We start from the raw sequence: 19851 nt of genomic DNA, 5'->3' as shown, positions 1-19851 counted from the left end.
ATCAGTGACAACTGGAGATTCACCTGTAGTCAAAAAGCAAAAGACTTTGGACTGTGGAGTGGATACAGAAACTGAAATCTACAGGTAACACTAATACACACTAAATTCACAGTCACGCAATGCTGATGTTGTTAACAATAACAATTTGAAAACAATATAACAGTAATAATAATTTGCACGGTTTGGCATGATCCGAGCTAAGCTATCGTTAGATTTAATCATCATTGGCAGCGCAATTTATTGTAGGCCTAATGCTTTTTTCCTCAGTTTGTCAGAACAAAAGTGGCAGACATGTTACTTACTTGTTCAAATGATATTTTCCAGTGAAAATTCTTATATTGGTCATACTATCAAGACGTAGAATCTGTGATTTCTGAAGTTCAGTATCCACACGGTGCGGTGACTGACAGCAAACATTAGATTCATCCGCGCTGACGAGCTGTGCCGAGGCACAATGCACGTACAGATAACTGTTCCGCATATGACTGCAATCGCATGTTTCAGACAGAGGTGGCGACAAAGAGGAAAAATTGCAGACTGCAGCTTTAAGTTTAAAAGATTCTAGCTGAGCCCCCGGTGTGAGTTTTCCATGGCGACCGCAGCCACAATAGAGCTGGATGACTGGTGTATCGCTTTTATTTAATTTTTCCCTTTTTTTTTTTTTTTTTTTTCTCAAAATACACACAAACTTGCATCACTTCACTTCAGAAGACCGTTATTAATCCCCTCGAGCCGTATGGATTACTTTTATGATGGATGGATGCACATTTTTGGGCTTAAAGAAATGTGTGTGTATATATATATATATATATATATATATATATATATATATATATATATATATATATATATATATATATATATATATATATATATATATATATATATATATATATATATATATATGGGTCAGTGACAAATATGGTGCGGCAAGATGAGAAATTAAAAAATCTTTTAAAAACCTGTTTTAAAATCATGCATCAGGTACGTTAAAATGTATATATTGTGTCTAAGTTGATTTTATGTTGATAAAAATGACATTTGCACAATTTTTTACTAAAGTTAAGAATGAATGTACCTAAAAATGTCAAATGGTGTAACCGCCAAAGAATGAGTAATATTAAATATTTTATCCACCTAGATGGCATGTAAGCTCACTTATAGAAATATATACTTCAATTTAAAATATCAAATGAAAAATAATTTTATTAGTTATCTCTAAATGTAAATTTTAATGTGTTTTTGCAATATTTGGTGGGACACATGCTGAAAACACATCTGATTTCTAAATAATCTTTGACAAATTATGTTAAAATTGTTTAAAGTCATGTTATTACACTAAACTAGATGATAACATTTTATTCCACATTAATTTTTCTGTATATAATTATATTTTTTATGAAAAATACTGGTTACGCCAATTGACACAAACCAGTTACACCACCTGACCATGTTGCTTCTACAGCCAAAGGCCATTGTTTGTTGAACAAATTGACACTGAAAATCAAGCATGACAGTCAGCAAGTTAAGTTAAGTGGTTTCAGTGATGAAAAACAACATCTGGCAACAAGAAATAATCATACTACTGAACAGTGAAATCATGTCTCATATATTTTACAGTTAAAGGGTTAGTTCACCCAAAAATGAAATTTCTGTCATTAATTACTCACACTCTTGTCATTTCACACCCACAAGACCTTCATTCATCTTCAGAACACAAATTAAGATCATTTTATCTCCCATAGAAAGCAACGAAATTACCCCTTTCAAGGTCCAGAAAGGTACTAAAGACATCGTTAAAACAGTCGACGTGACTGCAAAGGATCAACCTTAATGTTATGAAGAGACGAGAATACATTTTGTGTGCAAAAACAAAACAAAAATAGCAACTTCATTAAACTGTTTTGTCTCTTCCCTGTCATTCTCCTATGCTGTTGACATGGTAAACAGTGCAGAAACTCCAGGTTTTACGTCAGAACACCAGCTCATTATTGGCCGGGTCCTGCATCAGTCTCACACGCATGCGCTGTGCTGATCACGTGATGTCATCTGAGCTGAGGGCCAATACTGAGCTGGCATTCGGACATAAACAAGGAAGCCTTCACCGTGTTACTGCGTCACCTACATGAGGAGAGTGACAGGAAGAGAAGAGATTGTTGAATAAAGTCATAATTTTCATTTTGTTTTTGCGCACAAAAAGTATTCTCATCTCTTCATAACATTAAGGTTGAAACACTGCAGTCACGTTGACTGTTTTAACAATGGCTCTACAACTTTTCTGGACCTTGAATGTGGTCATTTTGTTGCTTTCTATGGGAGATTAAAAAAAACCTCTCAGATTTCATCAAAAAATATCTTAATTTGTGTTCTGAAGATGAACAAACGTCTCACATGTTTGGAACGACATGAGGTTGAGTAATAAATGACAGAAATTTCATTTTTGGGTGAACTAACCCTTTAAGGAACAATATCTAATAACAATAAATCATCAAAGTGATGATTTCTTAAGAAAAAAATATCTGATAGCAGGATCAAAATTCACTTGTGCTCTGTGATGAGCCACTGTTTCCTTGCTTGAAACTATATCGATTTATCTATTGGGGGAAGAGGGGCTCTGTTATGTCATTTTAATTATAAAATATTAGAAATTTAATGAATTGTATTTTATAGATGTAAATTGTAGTCTTTGGTTAAATGCACAATATATAAGACTTTTGGATTCAAATATCAAAAAACCACTTGGACAATTTTATATATTTTGTTGACTTGTGTACTTATATTATGCCAGATGTTTCCAAGAATGTTTAAACCTAGAGAAATAATAACCAGGACACGAGCCATGTCCATGCGTCGCCTATCAATGACATGATACCCGCGTTAATCTCGGTTTCCGGTTTTATTTTGTCGAAACCACAAAAACACCAAAGACGCTTTAATATATTATGTGTTTTATTAGACAGATGAGCAACTGTTTGGATACATTTGTCGACAGAAATCTAATCATATTATATAGCTAAACACGTTTAGTCTTATTGTTTAAACCTTGTTTTCTTGATTTACTGTGAGTACCATGTTTTACCAAGCCTAATATGGATCTAGTTGACTGCAGTGTGCAACAAAGTGTCTCATAGCAGTTGCCGAGCGAACGCACAGAGTAGCATAACAAATGTGAACACACAAATGTGTCTAATATGATAAAATAGAGCTGCTTTACCTCACATACGCTTGACTTGAAGAAGCATAAGCAGCGACTGCGGCATAATAAAAGCTGCTCTTGATACGTTTGACGCGCTTATCTTTCGTTAGCAATCACTCCATGATTTTAGATTACTTACATTTTTAAGTGAATGGAATAGAAATATGCATTGAAGCTAAACATTTCAATGTTAAACATTAATGTTCTAAACATTAATGTTGTGCAACATAATTATATTTTATTTTACTGAATTACAGAGCTTTAATAATAAAGTTGTGGTTAAAGCACCACTTCCTCAAAAAAATAAAACATTGAACATTTGAAAATAGTTCCAAATTGTAGTTTAGTTTATATTACATCTTTAATCAGCACCATAAACTAGTGATTTTGACTAAATTTGCCCCTAACAGAAAGACTTGTAATAGAAGTCAAATGGTGTAACCGGTTACACCACTTGACATTTCAATTTAAAATCAAATTTGACAGGTATTATCATGGACACCTATGTAAGCACATGGCCTTGTTGGAAATATTTCAAATGTAATTTTTAAAGTCAATACACATTTTTATAATAATGATGAATTATCAATGTATTCATGGGGTCATACCATTTGACATGTATACCTAAGAATACCTAACCATACCCTAAAAATGTCAAATTATCTCATATTTTAAAGACAGTTACTAACCTTTGCATGCAGCATTTAGTGTCACCAGGGGTCCCTCTTTGTGATATAATTTCCTGTCACGTGGTTTTCTTGCACAATATTAACAAAATGGCTCCTTGAGTGGTGGTTACACCACCTTGACACTTCAGGAATTTGACTTGACTCCAATGATTCCCCAAATTATTTATAATATTCAGAACAATGGTGTTAAATTTATTTTTATTTACTATTAAATTGTTCTAATGTAAGATTATGCCAAACTAGATTATATGGTGTTTTATTGAGAATTTCACCTTTTTTAAACAAGATCAATTATTTGGTACCAAGTTTTTACGGTTACACCACATTGACATTTTTGCAATCAATCCCAAAATATTCTCTCAAAATTGATTAAAACCAGAAATTTTAGACTTGGTCCTCCAAAAAGAGAATGTATGTAAGTAATTTGTTCATTTATTTTGCAATTTTTACCCTTTTAAATTTAACTAAAACTATAAGGACACAAAAAAATGAGCGTCACGTCATTGACCCACTATTTAGACACACTATTGTCTTTTTTTTGTTACTGAATGTATCTGTGTTTTTGAATGAATCGGTCGAGTCTGTGATTCAACGACCTATTCATATTGAGTAGGTACATCTTTTAAATGTACCATAAAATTACATTAAAAATCTATATATAAATTATATAAAAAATCTATATAGTATGAATGTGTGTAGTTTGAATGAACTCTGGAAATACTACGTTCATCATACCAGCGTTAGTTGCATTGTTTCACTGCCATTCACAACTGCTCCCCTGTGGTCTCGTGGGATAGTAAAGTTGTCCATTGGATGCACACTTGAGAATCTTTCAGGTACTTACCTACTGTTTAATAAATACTGTAAATTCTGACATAATTGTTCTTCTACTATGTAATGATAAATGCATAAATGCATATTCAGATGCAGCCATTGACTCATTTATTAAGTGATTTGCCACCACCTACTGGCATTTAAAGTTTCATTTTTAAAGTATCATTTCACAATTTTTAACAATCAAAATTAGGGCTGACCGATATATCGCATGCGATTGTCACGCGCATTTCGTCAGTAAAGTCGGATCCCTGATTGCCGCTAAATCGCCATCACCTGCTTTCAAATGGAGCGGCATTTAATAGACAGAGCCGTAGTTCACTGACAAGCTACGCAATATCGCGTTCATTATCGAAGGTGATTCATCTGCGATATGAACACGATATTGTGTGGCTTGTTAGTGATCTACGGCTCTGTCTATTAAATGCCGCTCTATTTGAAAGCAGGTGATGGCGATTTCGCGGTAATCAGGGAACCGGCTTTACTGACGAAATGCACGTGACAATCGCATGTGATATATCGCCCAGCCCCAATAAAAATCACAAAAACCCATTCATCAAAAACTGTCTAACAATCACTATTGTAAAAATAATTTTGTCAGAATCGCACACCCCTACGTGTTCAGCACAATAATGCACCGAAACACACATGCATACACCTTATTTGAGTGTTGCAGGTGTTCAGTTGGGCTGGTTGTTATGTTATACTTCACCGAGTTTAATAACTTTATGAAGCACCTAACAATCCCTCAGGGCCTAACACACAACCCTAATAAGGCTAATGACAGGCCGTATGGATTACGGCGCTTGAGCTCATTTAGCATGTTGAGGCACACAAGCACACGCAGACTGTAATGTGGTACGTGGAGGAGGAGTTTTTGAGGGCCGAACATTTGGTCTCAGGAACCAGATGGTGTAAATGGGTGGGGGGGGGGGGGGTGGTCAGGAAGGGACGAACCCCCCACCCCCTCTCCCTCAGGATACCGCCACCACAGTAAATCAGATCCCACTCCACTGTATAGACACGGTTAAACGTTGCTTTTCGATTATGGCCCTGTTTGGATAAAAACTACTTTTGTGGTTGGACCTTTTGGAAAATTATGAGCGCATGTTGGTATGGTGGTCTTGAGCAGGTTTTAGGTGTTTGAATGGCTCTGGCAGGCACTTTTCTGTGTTTCCTGAACCACTGGAGTTTAAGTGATTAGGATGGAGAGGTCGTCCACACAACATCGAAAGTGTCATGGTGAGTTTTAACCTCACTTTATTCTTCAGTGCATCTGGCTGCGGTCTCCATACTAAGTGCCTCTGGTAGTTGGCTAGTTTTCTGTAGCTATGTAATTTGATTCAGACCTCAGATATAGAGTGTTTTAAAATTGTTAATATTGATGTGCATTAGATTCTATATATCAGGGTTTTTCAAACTTTGGTGCCACACATCGCCAAATATGATAGTCGCATTGCGAGGTACCCCTACTTAGAATATACGGTGAAAAATAAATGTGTAAAATAGATTATTTGGAAAATATTCACTTTCTATTAAGTCAACGCTATATCTTTTTTGTGTCATATCTGTCAGTAGTCAGTTATAATTTGTGATATCAACCAATTTTTTAGAAAAGCAAAATGAAAGCAGAATGGTACTGATGTCAACTTTCATAATTTTTTTTTTTTTACTTTATTTAAAAAAAAAAAAAAAACAATTTTATTTTTAATAAAATTTTATATATATACACTGCATTCCAAATTATTATGCAAGTGACATATCAGTAAGATTTCAGTAGAATAAACATTTAGATTTTAGTTTTTCTAAGAAAATGTTTGTTTGTTTATTTAACCATGTCTTTTTAGATAACTGGTATCAATGTCAGAAAAAATAATTTGCCAGGTCTATGGAAACCCTACTTAGAGGTTGTTCCACATTATTAAGCAAGTCACAGTTCTCATGCAATATGGGGAGGAAGAAAGATCTTTCTGAAGATGAAAAGCATGAAATGGTCGAATGTTGTGCAAAAGGCATGAAAACAACTAATATTTTATGAAAACTGAATGGAGATTATCAAATTATCATAAGATTTGTGAGTGATTTAGAGCACAGCAGAACTCGGTCAGATAAAGGCTTATTAATGAAAGTTCCTGTCAAAAAAATTAATTGTATTAAAAGGGCAGCTATAAAAAAGCCAGTGTTGAGCAGCAAACAGGTCTTTGAAGCTCCTGGTGTCTCTGGAGTCTCAAGAAGCTCTCCATGCAGGCTGGCAGTTGTGCGTAAAGATGCATTTTAGACACCACTAACCAAACCTCACAAAGAAAAACATTAACAGTGGGTGTAGAAATACATGAAGACTAATTTTTTAAATAGTTTTATTCACTGACTAATGCTGTACTACAATAGATGGTCTAAACGGATGGATTTCTGGATGGTTGGTGAATGGCCACCACATTCCAACAAGACTGCGATGTCAGCAAGGAGCTGGTGGGTTATGATTTGGGCTGGAATATTGGGAAGTGAGATGGAAGGTCCCTTTAGGGTCTCTGAGGGTATTAAAATGACTTTTGCAAGATATGTGGAGTTCATAACTGGCCATTTTCAGCTATGATATAAAAAGGAGGATAGTGCCTTCTGAAATACAATGCACTATGCACTATCCCAAAAAAAACCACAGCAATAAAACTGTTTGAAACTGTTTGTATTTCTACACCCACTGTAAATGTTTCTCTTTGTGAGGTTTGATTAGTGGTGTCCAAAATGCATCTTTACGCACAACTGCCAGTCTGCATGGAGAGCTTCTTGAGACTCCAGAGACACCAGGAGCTTCAAATACCTGTTTGCTGCTCAACACTGGCTTTTTTATAGCTGCCCTTTTAATACAGTTAATTTTTTTGACAGGAACTTTCATTAATAAGCCTTTATCTGACCGAGTTCTGCTGTGCTCTAAATCACTCAGAAATCTTATGATAATTTGATAATCTCCATTCAGTTTCACAAAATATTAGTTGTTTTCATGCCTTTTGCACAACATTCGACCATTTCATGATTTTCATCTTCAGAAAGATCTTTCTTCCTCTCCATATGGCATGAGCACTGTAACTTGCTTAATAATGTGGAACAACCTCTAAGTAGGGTTTCCATAGACTTAAGTAGACCTGGCAAATTATTTTGTCTGAGATTGATACCAGTTATCTAAAAAGACATGGATAAATAAACAAACATTCCATTTTCTTAGAAAAGCTAAAATCTGAATGTTTATTCTACTGAAATCTTACTGATATGTCACTTGCATAATAATTTGGAACGCGGTGAATGGAGAATGTAGAGTTTTTATTACATATCTTTTTTCTAACATTATTAAAGTACTTTTAGATGTATAAACTTGGAACATAATGTAAAATGTTAATTATAGAATAGAACTAAATAATTCTTATGATTCCAACAGTATGTCAAATTCCCACGGAGAATCTAGCACCCCCTTGTGGCCCCTTGTGGAGTAGGGATGTGTGTGAGTACCTGAGTACTCGAGCACTTGGACACGACAGCGACAATCGATCAAGAAAACGACGGTCGCAGTGACTTTAAAAAATATATTTTTTCTGATTGGTTGTTACGGCATTTTGGATGTTATACCTGAGGTCTGATTGGTTAGTGTTAGGACAGCATGACCGTCCAGATGGGCAAAATAAAGTGAAACTATGTATTTGAAATTGGGCAGTGATGCCTGGAATAACTTTGATCATGAAAATACAGTTAAGTGCAGTGCTAAACTGCATTATAATGAGAACACTATTGTAAGAGAATGCTGTTAATTCTTTGTGCTTTTGTTTCCCGTGTTTCAGCGTTGTTAAGGGAAGAGTGCATCCACAACGGGTGTTACACATTCAGACAAGCATGTAACTTCAAGTTCACTTAAATTTGCATCCTTTTGTGCAGATACAAACTCTAATGTTACATTTATGTTGTGAATCTAGGATATCTGATTAATATAGGATGTCGTATAGCACAGGTTTCAGTTTACTGGTGTTCATTCACACTTCAGCAGTCATTTTTGTCAACATTCATTTTCATAACAGGGTTAGGGTATTTCATTAATATTTTCATTATCGCCATGACTGACACGCCCACCATACCCACCCCCATACGCACATGTCCCACCCCCAAGTATTCATTTTTGAGATCTATCAGTACTTGAAATTAAAAATTGACCATCCCTATCTTGTAGGTCCCCATTTAGAAAACCCCTGCTGTGGATAATAGGAGAATGTGTTATGACACTGCAATCCCAAAATATACAGCACAGTGAGTTCGCCAACATAAGACTGAATATGTGTGTGTGCGTGAGTGTGGATTGAGACTGCTGTGTTTAATAGCTCGCTGCTGAACTAGCTGGTACGGAAATGCCACGCTGCTTATGACACGCAGGGTTTAGTGAGAATTTGACCTCTGAACCCTGAACCTGAATGTCAGTCAGTGAAGAATGTTAATCATACATTTGTTTGTTTGTTGGGTGAATAAGAGGAGAAGTGTAAGAGGAGAATAGAGAGGCATAAATAGGATTGGTAAAAGAAGAAAAGGAGAAGTGTAATTGGGGTAAGTAGAGGTGGACTGTGGGATTGTGGGTAGAAGCCAAAGAGCCGCTTAGAACAATGAGCTGTATTCAGCCAAACACACACACATACAGCTAGAGCACAGAAAACATTTCCTTCCCCACACACACACTTCACAGATGCTATTTATTCATACAGCAGATGCTTCTATCTAAAGGCCTTTTGCTTAGATCTACTTACACCCAGATCTGATTATCATAAACGGAATGATACGAGGTTAAAAAAGCTGAGAAAGTACTAAAGGGATACTTGACCAAAAATTGAAAATTCTGTCTTTTAATGATCCTCATGTAACTCCAAACATGTATGAATTTTTTTTTGTCTTCTGCAGAACATAATAGAAGATACTTTGGAAGGTAATCAATCAGTTTTAGTGACCATTGACTTCCATGGTATGGACCAAAAAAAAAAAAAAAATCTGAAACATCTCAAAATATCTTCTTTTATTTTCTACTGAAGAAAGTAAGTGATACAGGTTTGGATCAACATTACATAATGACACAATTTTAATTTTTGTGTGGGCTTGATCTGTTTTTCTTCAAACAGATGTGCAATTTCATGAAGAATCAGTTGTGTGCTGTACATGTAACATAAATATCTAGACATTCCACAGCAGCTTGTTCACAAATGCATTTATATTCTTCAGGAACGTAGTGATTCTTTGTAGAAAGAGCAGAGACTCCCCAGAATCTCTTCTGAAGAAAACAGGGGCTCTTCAGAAGAAAACAGGGGCTCTTCAGAAATGCATAGACACTCTTCAAAATGCAGAGTCTTTTGAAACACAGAGACTTTTCAGAAACGCACAGAGGCTCCTTGATCTGTTTTTCAAAAGTCAGTGTTTTCCTGATGAGCCGTTGGAAATGTCTGTGACCTTTCACTTTCATCAGAAATACAAAGATGTCATAGAATTATCAGAAATGTACTCAAACAATGAGAAATATACCAGAAGACCTCTTGAAATTAGGGCTGTCCCCGACCTAAAGATTTTTCTAGTCGACTAGTAGTCATTAATTTAAGCCATTAGTCGACTAATAGCATGTTTATATTAATTTAAAGCTTACTCAGAGGAGGAGCTAAGCTAATAGGGCAGATTCATCATCAGTCGTGGACGGGGCCTGTTCCAATGTGGTGTCACATTGGAGTACATTCCTGAACGGCTCATTTTGAGACACTAGGTGCGTCCCAATTCGCGTACTTGTGCACTATTCTATGACGTTTTTAAGTATAAATAGTGCAGTAGTGCGTTCACACTGAAAATTCCAAAAAGAAAAAGTACACTTTAAATACCCGGATGATGCACTAAATTAACGGAAAAAAACGAAGTGTGGAATGTTGGACACTTCGTGCACTCAACTGTCGCAGCTTTAATTACGTAGTGGAGGGGAAGGGAGGATCGGACTCCGTTGTTAAATGACAAAATAACCTTATACAATTCACGCACTACATGGATGAGTGCATAGTGCACAAGTACATAGTGTATAAGTGCATAGTGTATAGTGCGTCATTTGGGACGCAACTACAGTTTCAGATTTATGGGGAAAATAAACTGAGTAGATGGACACATAGTTATGTTCGAAAACAATATAAAAGTGAATTTTGCATAATAGGTCCCCTTTTTAAGCACTGACCTGAATGCTTTTTGCTTTGATTCTAACCACTCCAGGAATACTGATAACACGCAGAGGCTCTGTTAGGGATCCAATCAATGGAGTTTGATTTTGAAAGTCACTTTTTGATGTTGATTCAAATTAATATAGAAACAGTGTGGGTTGTGGCAACACATGATGGTTTGATGGTAGATTACCATTTATGTTTTTGGAAAGTATTTTGTTTGAAAATTCATATTAATATATTTATAAATTAGTAGGGGTGTAATGGTACACGTATTTGTACCAAACCGTTTTGGTACAGGGTTTTCGGTACGGTGCAAATATAAGATAAGATGTGGATAAGACGAAAGCAGTACACGATGAATACAGCATTGTAAAAATCGCTATAAAGCTCTGCGTTTTGTTACTTTCGATAAGAAAAAAAGTGTCATCCTTCAAATTCTGTCTACGAAATCACGAAACTCAAACAGAAAATGCCGTTTTGACATGCTTTGATGTGGCGTGACAGATCGCTGTATAGGCACCTCAGTTCAACCAGCAGCATGTAGCGTGAGTGAACATGATCATCTCTTCCTCTTCACTACTAGTTACAGAATAAACATGAATGAACATCTGAAAGTATGTTGAAAGATACAGTGCAACTTACTGAAATGTGTAATATCTTGTGTAATCGCTCAGGGTTTCAACGGTGGAAAGACCTCAAAAAAACAGCTATAGCATTTACCTCAGAAAAGCCATTCAGTGTCCACAGCTTGTTAGTTAACTCTTTTGCTTAATATATGTAGTAGCCTATATATTTTACTTAACCTGTTAGTGATGTCTTGATTATTTAATGTTTAAATAAATCTGTTATGAAAATGACAGCCACTGTATATAAATGATTTTTAACAACGGATTGAAGTAAAACAGAATTTTATAATTAGATTTAGAAGTTAATGCAAAAACCGCCTTACAAGTTTGCATACAATTTATTTGAGTGTTGATTATTACATCTAAAAATAAATAGTGATTTGAATTTAGGCTAATAGTTTGGGCTCAGTTGTTAACCTTTAATATTAAAGTAGCTTAATGTTCAAGTAAGGGCTCCCTACACAGTTTATAGCATTAGCAGATAATGTTTTTATCCTAAGAAACTTTTAGTTATAATTTAAGGCAGAGACACAATTTGTTCAGTAAACCACTGTTTAATTAAAAAAAGAAGCAATTTTATGTTTAGTTCTCCCCGCCTGCTGTACCGAACCGTGACTGTAAGTTTTGTGAACTGTTACACCCCTATAAATTAGTATATTTTGTATTGGGCTGTCAGATTTTTAGTACATGATTATCATGGCCAAAAGAATTTACAATAACTGCATGCATGTTGCAATATATGTAGAAATTTAGAAGAAGGAAAAAAAAGTATTTGTCAAATTAATCTTTAAATTTATTTTGTTTTCTCTTTTTTGGCCAATAAATCACGCTTAAGTGTAAGGCATCAGAGAGAGAGAGAGAGGGAGAGAGATGGTATTTATAATTAAACTTAATAAATTCTGTAAAAGTGTAATGCATTATTTTATTTTAGCTATAACTAATGTTAACAAATTAAAAACTTATTATAAAGTGTTAAAAATATTTTTATTAGATGATACATCATGATATAGATTTTGTATGTTGAGCATTTCCTGGGAATTGAACCTATGACCATGGCGTTGCTTGCAGCATGCTTTAGTGTTTGATCAGTTGTGTACAGACTTTAAAAGTATATTGCAATCATACAACACCATTACCACCAATAATAATGCATAATAATATTAAAAAAAAATACATATTTTTATAATTATTCTCACATGCAAGCAATGATATTCTGGCCATAGCGGTGCAAACTCGCATGGGTAAAACTCCTATGGATATAATGCTTCCAAATGAAGCCCTCATTTGGTTGCATCCCTCTCATTGTTCCATGTTTTATTTTTTCCTCGCTCATTCCTTATGGCTCTCTTACTGTATTACACACATACACACACACACCAGCATTTTGGTCATCTTAAACCATCTGCTCTTGGCTCATGCACTCTCACACATGCAGAGCATGAAGTATGGCTCCCTCCCTGCACACAGCAGGTTCACACTACATTCAATTTACCAAAGGTCACTCCCCCATCACACACACATACAGATACCACACATATGTGATGCCAACAGGCGTTTAAAGTGCATTCAAAATGAGATGAAGTACTTTCCTTCTGCTCTCTCAGCGCTCATGGGAGCATTTAGTAGTGTTTTTCTTTTCTGCTTCAGGGTTTTCAGTGCTTTAAATGCCTCTCAGGCTAATTTTGGTTTGTTTTGTTCATGCAGCAGGGATTACCCAGGCTTACTACAAATCACTCGCGCCCGCTCAGCGCCGTTATGTGTGCGGTTTGGGGTTGAGACAGCGTGAGTGGGCGGGTATCTTATTAATCATGCTGTTCACATTTCATTTGTTAGTTATTGAAGTTATTTTGCACTAATCCAGATTTGCACCGCTTGTAAAACGAGGCTTTAAAATGGCTGTATAAATTCTGTCTGTACTTATGTCTGAATTTATGAACTTTTTAGCTGGTATGTAGCATGTTGGTCTAAAGCTGCAGATCATGTAGGGTATGCTTAGACATACTATACTATACTGGGAGAGAGAGAGGGAAATAGCAAAATGGGTAAAAAAATAAAAAATAAAAAGAAATGGAATGATGACTTTTGACCAGGTTCTTTGATACTGAGTGTTGTGGGGGAATTATGCAAATCAGGTAACGGCGCAAACACGCCCACAAAATCTGAATGCAGTTTTCAGTGTTTGTCCACTGTGGTGCTGGCACCTGAAACATCTCTTTAGAGAGCTGAAAATGTAGTCAGGATACATACTGAGTTGTATTGCTTTAGCATTTTATGTTGTCTTGTTCAGTAGAAAATGTACACAGATATCCTTTGGATGAAAGTACGTTGCCCTTCTGCTTTCTGTGGGTGGTAATAAAAAATGACCTTAAAGTCAATGTGAAACGACATTGCGATTAGTCTTTTCTTCCCTATTTGTGAGTGAAACGGCTTCTCGAACAAAAAATTGGAGGGCGGGACTTGGTTTTTTTTTTTTTTTTTTTTTTTTTCTCTTCATGGAGAATTGATTGGATCTTTGGTTTGCTATTGCTGTGATCTCACATGGGTGCAGGTTGTTCTGGTCTTGTGCTGAAAAACGCATCATCAGAGAAGAGATGTTGCTACAAGTGTGAGTTATTTCGATGATTAAAGATTATGAGGGCACATGTAGGGATGTCCAGATCCGATCACGTGATCGGAAATCGGGCCCGATCACGTGGTTTCAGACTCGATCGGAATCGGACGTTACCTCCGATCAGGACTCGGATATATATGTATTAGGGGTGCAACGGTTCTCGGTAAAAAATCGAACCGTATGGTTCTCCACTTACGGTTCGGTACGCACTTGCACCGCGGTCCATCTCGAATGACGACGCATCTATTGGTTAATACGGTTTGTTTAAAATAGCAACGTGGAAAACAGACAGACAGAGTTCAAATAATGTATGTTTCAGTCGATGGATGCGCAAAACGTTACAACAACAATAATCAGAAAGCGTGGACAAAACAGTCACTCTTTGCAAACTGTTAACTGCGAGTGCCGTCTGCTCTAATGTCCAGTCATGTACGCCGTCATCACCCGGGCGTTGATAGCGCACGAGCGCAGGTGAGACCTGAACAGCACACATTACTATCTGTGTTTAAACTAACTCATTTAAGACTTGCTGATTTAAACCTTCAAAAACAAGACGCGAAAGAGAACTCGCACGCGCTGTGAGAAGATTTGTGTGCGCTCATCCGAAGCGCGCACACGCTTATTTCAGTCAGCGCGCAAATACTGAGTTCTTTTTCAAGTCTTGCGCTTCAGCTGACAAACTCATACAAAAATTATGTCAACATGCCTGTCTTAGCGAGTATTCTAGCAAACATAGTCGGTTATGTCTTAAGTGAACGTATAACAGTCGAGAAAGACAGCGCATGTGTAACAGTATATGTACTGGATCGTGCATGTCTTATAGGGAAAAAAACTATTCCTGCTGCCTGTTTTTAATGTTAAATCAAACAACAAATAACAAAGAAATCACTCACTGCTCTTGACTGAATAGTTTTTGTAACTTCAATAATGATTAATCTTTATTTATTTTATACAGTAAAGATAATATGCAGTGATATTTTATATTTGATTACTTTATCCATTTTCTGTACCTGAAAACTACTGTTATATACCTGAAAAACCTGAAAAGCACTGATCCTGGATCTGTTTTTTCACTCTTCTTTATTCTTTTTCATGTATTATAGAAGTATCGGATCGGGACTCGGTATCGGTAGATACTAAAAATCAAATGACTCGGACTCGGACTCGAGGGCAAAAAAACGTGATCGGGACATCCCTAGGCACATGAATAAAAAAATATATATATTTGCACGGATAAATAATTTATAATAAATACTTCAATATTCCATTAAAAAAAGAAAAAGAAAAAAAGAATTGTCAATTTTGATATCACTGTGACTTTAATTGTTCCAGGCAAATAGTGCTGAGTTTTTTGAATGAAGTGCAATCTATAGTCAGTCTAAATACATCAAAGGTGTGTTTTCAATCTCTTTCTTCTGTCTGATTCTTTTTCTTTTCCTTTTTTTTTCTCAGTGAACTCTCTAATTTGCTAATGAAGTCAAAATGCAGAAGAACGTCTTTCAGAGGCAGAACACTCTGTGTTTGATGAATGTAACACTACCATGTACTTTCTTCAACAAGAACAGTGTTCTTGTTCTTATTTTGGCGAACTTTAAATTGATTTGCTGCCAAAATGAGGCAGTAATGTAGGCAATACATGACAGAGAATCGGTGAGACTCTTGTGTAATTGATCTCCTCTTTTAGTTTCTAAGCAAACTGAGTGTGACATCGAGCAGTGATGAGATTTCAGCAGAAACAGTATGTAATGTTTTTCACTGAATGCGCATACACTACTGTCCAAAAATTTGGGATCTGTAAGATGTTTTAATGTTTTTGAAATTAGTCTCTTATGCTTGCTGAGGCTTTATTTGTTTGGTCAAATGTATAGTAAAAACATGTCAATTTAAAGTAACCCTTTTCTACATGAATATATTTTAATATATTATAATTATTCTTTTGATGGCAAAGCTATATTTTCAGCAATATTACTCGTATTCAGTGTCACATGGTCCATCATAAAACATTCTAATATTTGGTTTTGGTGAAACTTTTCTTACTATTATTATAATATCTTTTCTTTGTGGAAACCATGATTTTTTTTTTTTTTTTTTTTTTTTTTTTTTTCAGGATTCTTTGAATAAGAAGTTGAAACTTTATTTTATCTTTGCTGTCACTTGAACAATTAAATGCAGCCTTGCTGAATAATAATAATAAAAAAAAAAAGTCTTACTGATCTCAAACTTTGTGTATATGCACATACTGTGTTTTCACCTAATTTTCATACAATGAAAGAACCAAAGTAAGTAATTAATGGAAAAATTAGAGGATCTAAAAATAATCTTTATGCTTGTTTCTTTGCTGGTCTAACAAAAGACAGATGCTCAGTGGCAGGAGGTTACAGCGGCTGTCAACATAATTATTTTAGCACACAAGTGATCATTTTAAAACATTTTAGAACATCAGTAACAGAGCAAGAAATATGGCATATAACGAGAGATTGTGTAGCGTGCATGTGTGTCAAGTCAATTACCGGCTATAAGCTGTAAAAAAAAAAAAAAAAAAAAAAAAAAAAGTACAGTTTTCTTCAAAAATGCTATCAACATTGTTAAATTGCTGCTGCATTGATGAGCATTGGGAGCTTATTGATGCGTTTGGGGCCAGAATTGCAATATGATTGCAGTCGACTGCTATTACGTTTATAAAAACCCCAGGAGTCGCTTGAACATCAATACCGCTAAAAACTGTGCACATGGAGTACAATTTTGAATCCAAAGATCCCTGGTGTTTACGAAAAGAGAGATTGTTTCCATGAGAGATTTGTCTTGCATTTGGTGCTCAAATAGTTGTGTGTTGAACTAGCCATGTCAAAAGGGACAAATTAGAGCTCAACACACAGAGACACTTATGAATGCTGTAAAACCTCAAAGCATGTTCTTGAAACAGCTGTGAGAGGAATGCTGATACACACAGAACATTCCCTCTATCATTACTCTCACAAGAGCTTAATTTAGCTCAGAGCTGTGGCAGACATATCTTTGGGCTGTATAGATCTTATGGATGTAGCAAGTCAGTGTCTGACTCTGAACCATGTTGGGCAAGATGTTGAGCATTTGGTGACTGAAATATTTATCAGAAGTTACTCAGTATACATTTTACAGAAAAAATGTAAGGAAGAAAGTTTGTCATCACATCCTTGTTTTATAAAACATCAAGTAATTCACATGGTTTGACAGCATACGCTGATCTGCGAGCAGAGAACGGAATCATCTGGGATATCCAAGTTTCTCATTTACACTCATAATGAGGACGCAGCAGAAATGTAGAAGACTCCAATGATGCGGCTGCCCTGAAGGCAGCTGTAGGAGCATTGGTGTATGTGGAGACTGTAGACTATAGAGACCCTTTTGGGGGTGTAATAGCTGAAACTGATGTGAATTTAGGGCTGGCTATCGATTCAGATTACAAGATTTAAGTCTGATTTGCCAGCTGTTAATTTGATTCTGATTTTTGATTCACTGATTCTTTTCCAATTTATTTGGCTCTATATTGGTTATAAGTTATTTGGACAATCGCTTGCTTTTTTGAACTGTTCATTTAAAAGAATTGTCTCACAAGAGTCATTAATTTGTGAATCAGATTATGCTGGTCACATTGCATGTTTTTGAGTCTCTAAAAGAACCTGTTCGTAAAGGCTTGGATATACTTAAAGCGAAATTGAAGAACCTACTGGTATGATATCATTTAGAAGATAATCAGGCAAAACGAGGTTCGTTTGGAATTCGTTTCAGCAGTTTGAAACATCCGGATAGCGTGGACGGCATCTGGATGATTACTAACAATATACTGCTGAAAAGGTATTTGAAACTTCTTTTTACCCCTAAAGCCGGGCACACATTTAACGACTAACGTTAGCTAAAACATTCTAAGACTGTGCTCAACATTCAGCGATTGTTTCCTGCGACTGAAGCCGATTTAAATACTTACACATGTAATTTAAACACCGACTGTATTCGCAGACTGAACACAGCTGGCTCTGACTGGACGCGTTTGAACGCGATCAGTCATAAGTATCAATTTACATTCATAATCGGCCTTACAATCGTTAAAGGTCCCGTTTTTCGTGGTTTTTTGAAGCTTTGATTGTGTTTATAGTGTGCAATATAACATGTGTTCATGTTTCGCGTGTAAAAAAACACAGTATTTTTCACATAATTTACTTATCTGTATACCGCTGTTTCCATTGTCATAAAAACGGGCTGATGACTTCCTTGTTCTATGAAGTCCCTCCTTCAGAAATACGTAACGAGTTCTGATTGTGCCAGCGGTTCCTGTGTTGTGATTCGACAGCTCTGAGCGCACCGTGCCCGGAAAGGTCACGCCTCTTACCATAACGTAGAGATGCACGCGCTCAGTGTTATTGTAAACATGTCTTTAATTTTACCCTATCAATTTGAGCCGGAATCAGACCCGGTGATTGGACTGCGGGATGAAAATAACAGCGTTTCGACCAGTGCCCAAGGAAGTCGACCGGAAGTTGAAGTCGGCGGCGTGCCGCCATCTTGTAGCAGAACTTCACTTGCGTTAGCATCCCATTGACTCCCATTCATTTTGGCGTCACTTTGACAGCGAATAACTTTACATCTGAAGCATTTAAAGACTCCATTTGTCCATTATTTATTTCTAAAGATACACGACAATGTATAAAGGGCTCCATTACCTTCTATGTTACATTATGGCCCCGAAGAAACAGTTTTTGTAAAAATAGGGTAACGATTGCGTCATAACCACTCGACTCTCTGTCGCACAGTAGAGAAATTACCGTACAGACAGGAGGAGAAGCTCGCAGGCAATAGTATGCATTAACTTAATATGGCGTACTGGCGTTACATTTTAAAAAACTATACAAAATAATTAATCAGAATACTTACTCCTGCTCACTCATGCCAAAGAACTCCCCGCTCAAGCTCGCCGTCTCTGCAAGATTAACGATGGCAGTTTACACGCACAGCTACTAGAAGATTTACATCTGTCAGACAGTTTGCTGACGTCATCAAGCTTAGTTTGAGTCTGCGCGTCAGAAACTGAAGTGCTAAAAATTGCTAAAAATGGGCTTCACTTGTCTCAATTGAGTTCCAATGGGGTCGCTGTGTCCATTTCTTTTACTGTCTATGGTTTCGACGACATGGCGACAAACACACTCTAACGCAACTCTTGTGTATTCCTGTGGGCGGAGGTTAGTCAAAAAACTGTTTTAGTGACGTCATTAAAGAAGGAAGTGGAGGGATGTAGTCCAAACTGGCCGTTCGATGTAGGCGACTTCTGTTAAATAAAATATCTCGCTTGGCATTGAACTTTGAGCTTTAAAATTTTACAGATTTTATTTATACTCTAACAACAACATTACACACTAACTAAAGTTTGAAACATGGGATCACGAAGAACGGGACCTTTAAGTGTGTGCGCGGCTTAAGCGAAGAACAAAAAAGAACTTATGTATGTGGTCCTTAAGTCATTCGTTTGTGATCCAAGTTACTTTGGTTTTGCTCTGTTTTTAAATCAGGGCTGGATGATTATGGCCTAAAATCAAAACCTAAATTTTGATCATTTTACCTCGATTACGATTAATGAACAATTTTTTTTTTTTTGGCCCTCATAGTTCACTGACAAGGTTTGTACTGTAAATATGATTGACTATTAAAGGTGGGG

General features: G+C 36.2%; 1 protein-coding gene across 5 annotated transcripts in view; it reads left to right on the top strand.

Moving 5' to 3' along the window:
• stard8 (StAR-related lipid transfer (START) domain containing 8) overlaps nt 1-19851 on the top strand; it is an 82537-nt gene that overhangs the window by 23317 nt on the left and 39369 nt on the right. The window contains exon 1 of one of the 5 annotated variants that reach the window (XM_048187033.1): nt 5727-5961. The exons of the other annotated variants lie outside the window; for them this stretch is intronic. Coding sequence (XP_048042990.1) covers nt 5925-5961 — 37 coding nt within the window. The 5' untranslated portion in view covers nt 5727-5924. Of the gene's footprint in view, nt 1-5726; nt 5962-19851 lie in introns of those variants that run through there. 5 annotated transcript variants of the gene reach the window in all.

Source organism: Megalobrama amblycephala, linkage group LG4, assembly GCF_018812025.1.
Source record: "Megalobrama amblycephala isolate DHTTF-2021 linkage group LG4, ASM1881202v1, whole genome shotgun sequence".
NCBI classification, from domain to species: Eukaryota; Metazoa; Chordata; class Actinopteri; order Cypriniformes; family Xenocyprididae; genus Megalobrama; species Megalobrama amblycephala.
This window is presented reverse-complemented; position numbering and strand designations above follow the sequence as displayed.